This window comes from Phalacrocorax carbo, chromosome 1 (assembly GCF_963921805.1).
Source record: "Phalacrocorax carbo chromosome 1, bPhaCar2.1, whole genome shotgun sequence".
Classification (NCBI taxonomy): domain Eukaryota; kingdom Metazoa; phylum Chordata; class Aves; order Suliformes; family Phalacrocoracidae; genus Phalacrocorax; species Phalacrocorax carbo.
In genome coordinates this window covers 128290671-128302674 of record NC_087513.1, presented here as the reverse complement: position 1 = coordinate 128302674, position 12004 = coordinate 128290671, and the positions used below count along the sequence as shown (strand labels likewise).

Here is a 12004-nt window from a genome sequence, read left to right as displayed (position 1 = left end):
ACAGCAGAGAGAACGTAGTCTCAGAGGTTCCTGGAGTGTGTGGGAGATAGCTTCCTGACGCAGCTGGTAAGCGATCCAACCAGGGGAGGTGCCTCGCTGGACCTGCTGTTTATGAACAGAGAAGGCCTGGTGGCTGATGTGGTGGTCGGAGGCTGTCTTGGGCTCAGCGACCATGACGTGATAGAGTTTTTGATTCTTGGAGAAGTAAGGAAGAGGGTCAGCAAAACCGCTACCCTGAACTTCAGAAGGGCAGACTTTGGCTTGTTAAGGAGTCTGGTTAACAGAGTCCCTTGGGAGGCAGTCCTGAAGGGCAAAGGAGTCCAGGAAGGCTGGATGTTATTAAAGAAGGATGTCTCAAAGGCACAGGAGCAGGCGGTCCCCATGTGCCGTAAGTCGAGCAGGCGGGGGAGAAGACCGGCTTGGCCGAATAGGGAGATTTGGCTGGAACTCAGGGAAAAAAGGAGAGCTTACTGCCTTTGGAAGAAGGGGCAGGTGACTCAGGAGGACTACAAGGATGTTGTGAGGTTATGCAGGGAAAAGATTAGGAAGACGAAGACCCAGCTGGAACTTAAACTGGCTGCCACCATTAAACGTAACAAAAAATGTTTTTATAAATACATCAGTGACAAAAGGAGGGCCAGGGAGAATCTCCCTCCTTTGTTGGATGTGGAAGGTAACCTTTTCAGGAAAGATGAGGAGAAGGCTGAGGTACTTAATGCTTTCTTTGCCTCAGTCTTTAATAGTCAGACTGGTCATCCTCAGGGTTTTCAGGCCCCTGTGCTGGGACATGGAGCTAATATGCAGAATGAAGTCCCAGTTGTTGAAGAGGTGGCAGTCACTGACCTGCTCCTCCACCTGGATGTTCACAAGTCCATGGGGCCGGATGGGGTCCACCCAAGGATACTGAGGGAGCAGGCAGAGGAGCTCGCCAAGCCACTGTCCATCATTTATCAGCAGTTCTGATCAACCAGGGAGACTGGAAACTAGCGAATGTGACACCCCTCTACAAGAAGGGTTGGAAGGAGGCTACAGGGAACTACAGGCCTGTCAGCCTGACCTCGGTGCCGGGAAAGGTCATGGAGCAGATCATCTTGAATGCCATTATGCAGCATATGCAGGACACCCGGGCGATTAGGCTCAGCCAGCATGGGTTTATGAAAGGGAGGTCCTGCCTCACTAACCTGGTCTCCTTCTATGATAAGGTGACCGCTTAGTGGATGAGGGGAAGGCTGTGGACGTTTTCTACTTGGACTTTAGTAAGGCCTTTGACACTGTATCCCACAGCATCCTCGTAGAGAAGCTGGTGGCTCATGGCTTAGACAGGTGTACTCTTCACTGAGTAAAAAACTGGCTGGATGGCCGAGCCCAGAGAGTGGAGTCAAATCCAGCTGGCGGCCAGTCACAAGTGGTCTTCCCCAGGGTTCAGTGTTGGGGCCGGTCCTGTTCAATATCTTCACTGATGATCTGGATGAGGGGATTGAGTGCACCTTCAGTAAGTTTGCAGATGACACCAAGCTGAGTGGAAGTGTCGATCTGCTGGAGGGCAGGAAGGTCCTACGGAGGGACCTGGACAGGCTGGATCATTGGACCAGAGCCAACGGTATGAGATTCAACAAGGCCAAGTGCCGGGTCCTGCACTTGGGTCACAACAACCCTGTGCAACGCTACATGCTTGGGGAGGAGTGGCTGGAGAGCCGTCTGGAGGAAAAGGACCTGGGGGTGTTGGTTGACAGCCAGCTGAACACGAGCCAGCAGTGCGCTCAGGCGACCAAGAAGGCCAATGGCATCCTGGCTTGTATCAGGAATAGTGTGGCCAACAGGAGCAGGGAGGTGATTGTGCCCCTGTACTCAGCACTGGTGAGGCCGCACCTCGAGTACTGTGTTCAGTTTTGGACCCCTCAGTACAAGAAGGACATTGAGGTGCTGGAGCGTGTCCAAAGAAGGGCAACAAAGTTGGTGAAGGGTCTGGAGAACAAGTCTTATGAGGAGCGGCTGAGGGAGCTGGGATTGTTTAGCCTGGAGAAGAGGAGGCTGCGGGGAGACCTTATCGCTTTCTACAACTACCTGACAGGAGGTGTAGCGAGGCGGGGTCAGTTTCTTCTCCCTAGTAACAAGTGATAGGACAAGAGGAAATGGACTTAAGCTGCGCCAGGGGAAGTTTAGGTTGGATATTAGGAAAAACTTCACCAAAAGGGTTGTCAGGCATTGGAACAGGCTGCCCAGGGAGGTGGTTGAGTCTCCATCCCTGGAGGTATTTAAAAGAAGGGTAGATGTGGTCCTTGAGGATATGGTTTAGTGGTGGACTTGGCAGTGATAGGTTAGTGGTTGGACTTGATGATCTTAAGGGTCTTTTCCAACCTTAACGATTCTATGATTCTATGATAAGTTGTGAACTATTAAGAGGGAGGCATCTACTTGTACCGATAATACTAGTTTGTTTTAAATTTAGGCTGATGTATTTCTTTATCTCATAGCTCCTAGGAATGAACAGAGACCCCTGTCCATCCATTGTTCCCTTACCCAGAGAGTAAATAACTCACTGGCACACTATCCAAGGCTTTCCTTTCCTGCCCTTTTTGTACCAGCACTTCTGACTGATTTAGCCAACCGTGGTGAATTATCTGGAACAGAGAAAAACACCCTGCTGAACTGGATCCCACAAGGTGCTGTGAGACCATTGGAAAGCCACTGTCATCTCACTTTTTTATGTCTCTCCCGATGTTGTACTCTCTCTTCTTAGCCACAGCAGTTCCCCAAAGTACGTGTCAGATAGTTTTCAGCTATGTAACTGTTTTAATCTATGGTTCAGAGGGACAAGATGTTCAACTGTTTCTTCAATAGAGGATTGTCAAGCATATGATGTGTTACATTTCAGGTATCTGCAATCTGCTGCAATTTATTTGCCTTTTAATAGAAAAAGTACTATCCAGAAATCTTATCCATTACCTACCACACTGAAAAGTCACTTAATGAAACAATTAGGAACACAGTAAGCAATGTAAACAGTGTGCAAAATATGAATGCTTGCTAGTCCATCACGTTAAGTGTAAATGCTATTTTTGACATTACTGTTTTACACGAGACTGGGAGAATAAATATTGAGCCAGGCATCAGAATTCTTCTAGTTCTGACAGAAGGCTTCTTGCTTGTAGAATAATTTTTAACTACTTTATATGTTTAAGTGATGCATGTTTCTTAACGGAAACTTTTGGGAATGGCAGATGATATTTTTATATAGAGAGATATATGGAATGATCTTAAATTTCTGCAGCCAAATTGCCATGTGTACTGTACCTTACATGATGGATGGAGTCTTAAGGAGATGAAAATCTTAGCAATATAAAAAGTGTCTTTAAAAGAAGGCAGTAAAGAGTGCCAGGTTTAATGGGAAATGTGATGATGCAGTTGGTTGGAAACCTCTCCAAAGGACACTGCTGGGTCCCTATTCACAGCGTCCTCTGCTGGAGAGGTGGCATATTGGCTTTTAGTTGTCGCTGCTTAAAATACTGTCACCATTCCTTCAGCCCTTACTGCTTTTTAAAGTATCGCCTTTTGGTTTTTGTCATGAAAGTCATAACTTTCGTGAACTTAGGAATGCTGCTTAGCATAGAGAAACGTGTGATTTGCAAAGGAAACCCAGTACCTTATTGCCTTCCTAGTGCTTATGACTGGTTTCTCATGAGTTCTTAAAAATTTGATTACTGAATCTTTATATTTTTGGGGACTCTGGAAAGGACTATTTTTATTGACTTTTGTCTTTGGAACAGGTGTATTTTCCTCTAACTAACGTTTTAAGTATTCTTAGGGCTCCTTCTGTTCTAGGACAGTTACATAGCAGATCATGACAATTAATTGACACTTGTTTATGAAATCACCCTGATTCTAATTCTAATTTTTCCTTGCATTTTAAGAATTTAAAGCAATTGTTTTCAAGCTGTTTGAGTTGTGTTCTGGACGTACCAAAGATGCTTAACAATTCTATACTGATATTTTGTACTGTCCTTTACACTTTGTGAGCGCTAATGACGTGCTGTTCAGGGATTTCTAAAGGACTGCCACATAAAAAAGAGACTGTTATTGAACAGGCATGTTTGTTTGTTTGTTTCTTATGTATTCAGGTGATGTTTCTTTGTAATTTTGTTACTTGTTCATACTTTACCTGGGACAGTTTTATGCCTTATTCCACAATACTGGCACCAAGAAAGAAACTTTCAGCATGTACCCCAGTTATCAGTTGTCAAGAAGAGAAATTGAAAACTGTGAGACTTTTACTACTGTTTAAAGGCCTTTCGGCTACATGAAAATACACAGGCTTAAGTGAAGAGTTAGTTTTGTTTTCTTTGGGGTTTTGTTTGTTTGCTTGTTTAAAGCAGACTGATCTTGTTAGCTAACACAGCACTTTCATGATGTCGCTACAGAACAGTCACGAAGTATTTTGCGGGGTTCACAGGATCCTGCAATTTTTAAATTTTTTTTTTTCTTTGAAGGGGATATGATGGAGGAAGACAATGAAGTAGTTTTGAACATGCATAAAAGAACATTCTTCAAAGTTAGAAAGGCAGCATGGGAAGAAAAATGATTTACAGATAATTAGGTAATGGAAGCTAGCTAGCATTTATAGGCTAACTGAGAATCAACCCCTTAAAGTTATTATAAGGGACTGAGCCAATGGAAAATTTCTTACTTCAATTAAGTTTAATTCAAGTTTTGGGAAAGGCCCAAAATGAACATAAGTAAAATTAGGAAATGAGAATTTTCTTTTTCTTATCAGGAATTGCCTTACTATTGTTAATTTGATGTCTGCTGAGCTGTTTTGGGAAGCATGTGTGTATGTGTATGCGTTTTCCTCATAGTGCGTATTTATGACAATTTAAGAAAAAAAACATCCTTGGCATTTCCCCAAAGAATGTTGGTGTTGAGATACAGCTGTATTTCTATTTCTGTCTCAACTCGAAAATTACTTGGTGAAATGGATGCTGGAGGCTTTCTATGTCATTTTTGTGTCAAGTAATGACACCTTCTACAGAAAAGACTTTTAAAAAAATTAATAATATGCCCAGTTAAAATTTGTGTGGAATATATTTATCCAGGAATATTCAACATGTTTTCAGTGTTGTGGTTCATCCAAACAAACAACCCACTACTAAAAATCTGAAGTTGTGAATACTGCTTAAAGATGAAAAATATTTGCATTCTTGCTATCATTGAAAGAAAGAGCAACCCAAAATCCCTGGTTCTAAAACATTTTGTTAGTATACTATTAACCCATAGAGTCTATCAGTCTTATAGCCAAAGAGTGTGTAAAACATGCTAACATTAATACAACTTAAAATGCAGCAATTAAGTTTATAACTACCATACATTGTCTTAGCTTTTTAGTGGAGGTAACTGAAAACCAGGGGAAAAAAAAAAGTAAAAAGGACTTTTATAGATGTGTATGTAAGCTGTTTATCTGCCTATTGCTTAAAGAAACGGCCAACTTGCTCTACTTGTTAAGATCAGAGTTTCTTAATGTAATTTAAAAAGTCTAAACTACAGTTAAGTGACTAGCAAAATAGTCTCTTCCTTAAAAAATTCATTGCTGAAAGAAGGCTGTTTCTGATTAATGACATATCACAGTCCAGTTAGTGTTAAGAATTTGACTTCTTAGAAGAAGCCTTTTATTTTGTTTTTCAGTTTAAAACCTAACTGAATATGTTGCAGCATCTAGGCCTCAGGCATACTCATTGCAGCAGTGAAGGCATTTTCTGAGGACTTCTTGGATCCCCCTTGGGATGTTCCTTCTTTATATTCTTCTGACCTGCTTATTTCGTTTTTACAACTAATTTCACTGTGGTGACATTTTCTAGAGTAGTCAGTTACTGAGGCATTGACCTGGAACAGGGGACATGAGATGCTAAGGATCTGTTTTGATTCAGTCATATGAATGACGTGAGGCTGATTATCCAACCTCCCAGACAACTTCTGAAGCCATAAGGCACCAGCTCCACTATACTGATCTTTAACTCTTTCCATTTTCTTTGTCTGAGCTTTTGATTTTTAAAATGAAGAGATGGCCAGTAAAACTTATCCTCCTGCAGAAAAGGGAGTAGAAACAGAAGAGAAGGGTTGGAAAACTCTGGGAGAGCCCATGTAAGATCTGATCTGTTGCTCATATGGCTTCAAGGAGGCAGTGGCTGCTTCTGGGAGCCACTCCTCCCTTTTTTTTTCCCCTCCAGCAGTAAGTGCTTTCTGGTATCTCAAAGGTAGTAGCAGACTTAACTTTCTAGGGATGTACCACAGGCAATGTAGGCAACATGCCTTTAAGCTAGACCTGAATCTCTGAGAATAAATGTACATGAGAATGGCTTCCACAGTGGCATCACATGTTTAAAATGCAATCCTTGCTATACCATGTAATAAATATGGTTCTCCTCGTTGACTTGACAACTTAAATGAGTGATATATGTGTAGACCAAAAGAAGGACGTGTTGACTGAGCTGTTTCTTATTGATATTATTTGTTTACTGAGGCTTTCTTTCTTAACTTCAAGCATTGTACCTACTGCATGTTTTGCCTACAAAAACATGTATTAATAAATATGAAGACCTGCATACATATATACATACGTATATGCAAATGTATGCATGTATATATTTGCATTTCTTTCACAGTAATCAGCAATATCAGCTTTTGATGTATGGTCAAAAAAGATGTGTTTGGATCTGCTTTCACAGTCAGAACCTATGTAGTGAATTTGTAATTGCGTAGTAAGATCCTGTGGTTCTTTGGACAGTATTTATTAGGCTGACATAATGCAAGAAGCTGACTCTCCCTAGTACCCTGGAGGCTGAAGATATCAGCTTCAGGATTTCCTGCAGCATCAGTTAGTGAGGTGGCTGAGAAATGAGATTTTGATTTCAGAAAGCTTGACTCAGGTCTGCAGTAAAATGTGGCATAACGCTTTGTGATATCTACTCACTGTGCCCCTGGAAAATTCACCTTCATTTCTAGCTTCTAAAATTCTAAGGTTGTATATTATTTATAACTGCCAGTGGTCATGGTACTTAGTTAAATTTTAAACTTAACTAAAAACGTTAGCACTGCACATAATTTAACTCACAGATATCCCATATTTCATATTTTAATTTCTATGTTGATAAGCAGTTTATTGCTAACTTTTCTGAAGTTGCATGTAAATGTAGATAAATGATAGTCCTTCAGCTGTGATGCTAAAATGTTAAAGTTTGGTCACAGCCAATGAATGAGCAAACATTAAATCTTGTGTGTTTCTCTGTGAGTATAAATATTGTTATAAAAAATATCACAAACTGTTCTTGTCAAACTGTATTTTCTCACTCCTTCATCCTTAATAAAGTCATAATCATGAATGCAGTAGGTTTGCACTTAGTTCGCAAATGTCTGAAACATAAAGCTATAAGATGGATTCTATATGAAGTCATCATTGTTTAAATAATTCTTACCATAATGTGCTCTTTTACACCCCCACTATTTCTTATTTCTAACCTGTTGTCTTCTAAGATGGAGATATTTTTAGATACTGCTTTCAAAAAATGTCTTGGGTACTCAGTAACCTAACTGTCAATGAAAGTGCAAAAGATTCATGGTCTTTTTTGAAATCAAAGCTTGTACAATGTGGTTCCTTTTAAGAATTTTTTCAGTTGCTGTACAGTGCTGTGATTAACAGAGGTCAATATCAAAACCACATTGGTTTCATCTGGGTCTTTATTTATAATGTTAAAGAACCATTGATCATGGCCCTTCCCCACCGCTGGCATTAGATAAGAATATTTTTGCATAAAAGTCTATAATGAATATAGATAGCATAGACTCTACTGTCTAGCTTGACTAGCAGAAGATTTGCCCTCCCTTTCCCCTCTTAACGCATTGAAAAGTGAGATGCTAGTCCCATCAACCAGAGCAAAGCTGATAATGATCATGACTATGGGACACCCTCTTAGTTATATGGGGAATTAACAGAATGTTTGGTCCCTGCTTTCACCAGCTCCTCATACCACTTAATCCCTAGGGACACAAGTAATAGAAATGCAAAACTTTTATTCACATCTGAGAGGTGGAGGCTGAGCCACAGCCTGTGATCGACCTCTCTCCCATCCCAGTGGGATGCACTTCTGATTCAGTGCAGTGAATAGGTATGTTTGAACTTGCTCGTGGGATTTCACCTCATCTAAAAGGAAGTTACAGGAGTGTCTTCTCGTTCCTCTGGTGCACTCGCTGTTCCTAGATGACCAGATTTGTTTTTACTTAATTGTTCATTGCATTGTGAATCTTGTGCTCAATCTGTGGAATTAATAAATGGAAGCAAAACTACTGAAGAAAGGCATTATTTTCTTTTTCCTGGTGTGGGGAGAAATAGATTCTGTGATAAAAAGAAAGAACTAGATGTTATTTTGCAGATTTAGTGAAAAGATCAGATCACACTTTTTTTCTTAGAATAAATTGATCAAAGTTGTTCCATTCAGGAGATCTATTAGAAAGTTTTAACAGGGACCCAGTGGATTTTCAATGTGTAGACAAAATTGGAACTTAAGCTCCACGGTTAAATGAAATGTATGCATGTGTTTGGTTTATGGTGATTTTAGTTTACCTATTTTTTTTTCAGGAACAATAGATCATTTTTGGTGCATTAAATTGTTCACAAACACCATATTCAGCTTTTCCACAGTGTCAATATTATGATTAGTTACTTCAAGGTTGTTTCAGCACCAATATAAAATCAGTGTTTCTTTCTTCTTTTTGGTACTCTAGGAAGAAGCCACAGAAAGACAGAAGATGAAAGCTCCTATTCCCAACTTGGTTCTCTTGTATGCTACTCTAACTCAGAGCTTGAAGGTTGTGACCAAAAGGGGATCAGGTAAGTAAATCTTTACCTCTGTGGTTACGATGTGGTTTGGAAAGAAGTGCTTAATATTTGGAAATGTATACTAAGATGTTGTAATGGTGGTTTGGAACTTAGTTAAGAGGATTTCAAATTCTGCAGCAAAAAAAGTTAGTAGCTTCTACATATTTATTTTCAGACTATTTTGCCATGTGAACTTGGTGAAAAATAAAAATGTTAAAATCAGATATGTAATGTGAAATCAATGTAACAATTCACCTGCTGAAGTAAAGTTATTCCCAGAATTATTTAACTTAAAAGATTTTGTTGCAGTCAGTGTTCTTAATGTAAATTACTAGATCTATCTGTTTGACTGTATGGTGAAGAATCTCTTGGAAATGAAGATCATGCAGTGTTAGTTTAGGGTAGTGATTTTTGTAATACAACAAATAGATCAAGCACATTAAATTTAATAACCATGAAAAGTGAACAGCAAAATGTGTTTTTGAAAGGGCTACCTGATACATGGTTGAAGAGTTTAATTTGGCAAAGAAAATACAAGCAGTTTTTCAGAAACCAAGCAGAGGGTGACATGGTTGCCAAACATCTTTCATACTGTCACTATAGATGAATTATCTTAATATGTAAATAAAAGGAACACCAGTGCTGAGACAGTTGGGTGGGTTTGGGTGCATTTTTTGTCTGTCACCCTGAAATTCTAGTTTTCCCCAATTTGACCTTTTATTGGATAATGAGAAAAATGATAAGATACTTTTGCAAACTGTCTTGCTCTATGGACTAAAGGAAACTAAATCCTTAATGGAAGTCATAATCCCATGTTGATGGAATTCATTAATTAGGTGTGTTGTTATTAGTCATTTTCCTTTTGGCATTGTAATATTTTAGGTAGCTTTTGTTGTACTGTTCCAGAAGTCCAGCTCTGATTGCTTCTTGTATATTTTAAATCTGTTTCCAGCTGTAGTTGGTTGGTAGTTGTTGTAAAGTGGTACTTAGGGAGGACACAGATCTTTACACATTTTGGGCAAGAGCTTAAATCACACCTTGTATTTTCAATGGATCATATTTGTAAAAACATTATGAAACTGAATATGTCTCCAGTATTTTAGTGACTGGAAATGTAGATGGAGGTAAGGCAAATAAAGAGTACCACTGTAAAGTAAGGTATTCCTCAATGAAGATTTGAGATTAAAATATATTTGGGTTTATTTAAACTCAAGAAACCTGGAATAAACAGACTGTGTGCAGAGCAAAGGAGTGGGTGATGGGTTGATGTGTTTGTAATACGATGTTGAAGCCTAAACAGGTATCATAGATAGCCTTTGAATGTGTCTGGTGAGGTTGTTCTGTTTGATTAAGATTTAATACTTGTAAGCTTTAAGTCGAGGCCTCTTAATCCAAATTTAGTATAAACATTATTGATCATCTTAAAGTAACTTTTACAATGACCTCTATTTTTAAGGAACTAAAAAAATAGCCTGCTATCTGATACCTGTTTCTTGAATGTGACAATAAGAATATGGGCTGTCTTTGCATTTGATTTCATCATTTTTGCCTGTATCCTCTTCCTCTGATCAACCAATGCAAGGAAAAGCGGTAAATACACATTTTAATTTCTGTTTGGGAAAGTAATATAATTGCTGTCTGGCAAAAGAAAGGGCATACAATAATTTTTAAGATGTACAGAATATGTTCTCATTCTGATGCTGTAATAAAAAGGAAAAACTGTAATGGAAATATTTGGATCATACCTTACTGTAACATGGGGTTCTTGATGTTTTAATGGGAAATCTTCTTATCCTGTATATAGTTTCAATTATCTGTATCACCAAGAGGTCTGTTTGTCATACTGTATGTGCAAAGGAAAACTCTCTGATTTACTGAAGTCGCAGATCCTGCAGCCTTTGGTCATGTTGTTTAGTGACTTTAGACTTGAAGAACTTCCATGGAAGTTGGTGGAATGTAATAACATGTGTGATGCTGCCTGGTTTGTTTCTGTTGTTCTTTGGTTTGGGTTGGGTTGGGTTTTTTCCTTCCCTTGGTGCTCAGGAGGCCTATTTTGCAATACTGAAGTGTTTCTACAAAGAAAACTGTATTTAATTCAACAGAAGTTTTAGCAAAATAAGATTCACTTATCTGTACTGTGAAAATAGAAATGGCTTCCTAATTGGAAGTAGAAAAAACATCAACCTGGAAAATCAAACTGTGGTTTTATGTGAACATGTTAACCAGAGGCAGAGAGGATGGTGAGGACAGTTTCCGTCTCTTTAGTCAGCTCTTCTTGTGAGTTCACCTTGTCCTTGAAATATCAGCAATAAAGTAAAATGAATAGCAAAATAAATATGGCGTATTTTTATACTTATGAGATGTTATAAATATGGAGTAGTATATCCACCCTTTAGAGATGTGTTGCTTTTATGTACTTTCTTCTCTGTTATGAATTAAAGAAGTGTATTAGAAGTGAAGAAGTTGCTGCATTAATATGCTAAATAGTTGTTGTCCTAATTGTGACTTATTCCTTCTTATTTGCTTTTGTTGAGCTTATTTCTTAGTAACAAACCTGAAAACACAAATCTTGTGTTCTTTATATATTTAACTTCAGTTTTTTATGTAAAAAGAAATCTATCCTTGGAAATATGTCTTTTCTACACTGTCAGTTGGATTTTTCCTGCGAGAGTACTTCAGCTCTCTTCTTCTATAAGTATTTTATCAGCTGTGCTAAAAAGATAGTGATTTTAAAAGTTTTAGTTTCTCCATTTGGCAAAAATACATTTCCAACCACTTCCCTGATCTGTCAGGTTCATGAAAACCTACCTTCGGGAAGTCAGTGAGGATTCATATCATGCCAAAAATGCAGAATAATATGTAGGCTCAAATTCTGTTTTTATTTCTAAAAATGGTTAACAATTCTGACCATCTATTGGCTTTCAGGACTGAAGTGATATCAAATAATTAGCTATATATGTAAACAACTAGGATCAATATAGTATTCCTGTCTTTGTGTTGATTGAAAAGCAGGTTAAAAAACACTGCAAGAGAAAGCTTAGGTTCTGCTGTGTTGGATTAAATCTCTGATCGTGACAGCTGTCATTATGCAAAGCACTGAAATGACATTACTTAAAGGCAGTCCTTGAATCTTTCTACCAC

General features: G+C 38.7%; 1 protein-coding gene across 1 annotated transcript in view; it reads left to right on the top strand.

Moving 5' to 3' along the window:
* The window catches only part of IL1RAPL1 (interleukin 1 receptor accessory protein like 1), a 772957-nt gene that overhangs the window by 80987 nt on the left and 679966 nt on the right, over positions 1-12004 (top strand). Inside the window, exon 2 of the mRNA XM_064444684.1 lies at positions 8770-8875. Coding sequence (XP_064300754.1) covers positions 8794-8875 — 82 coding nt within the window. The 5' untranslated portion in view covers positions 8770-8793. The remainder of the gene's footprint in view (positions 1-8769; positions 8876-12004) is intronic.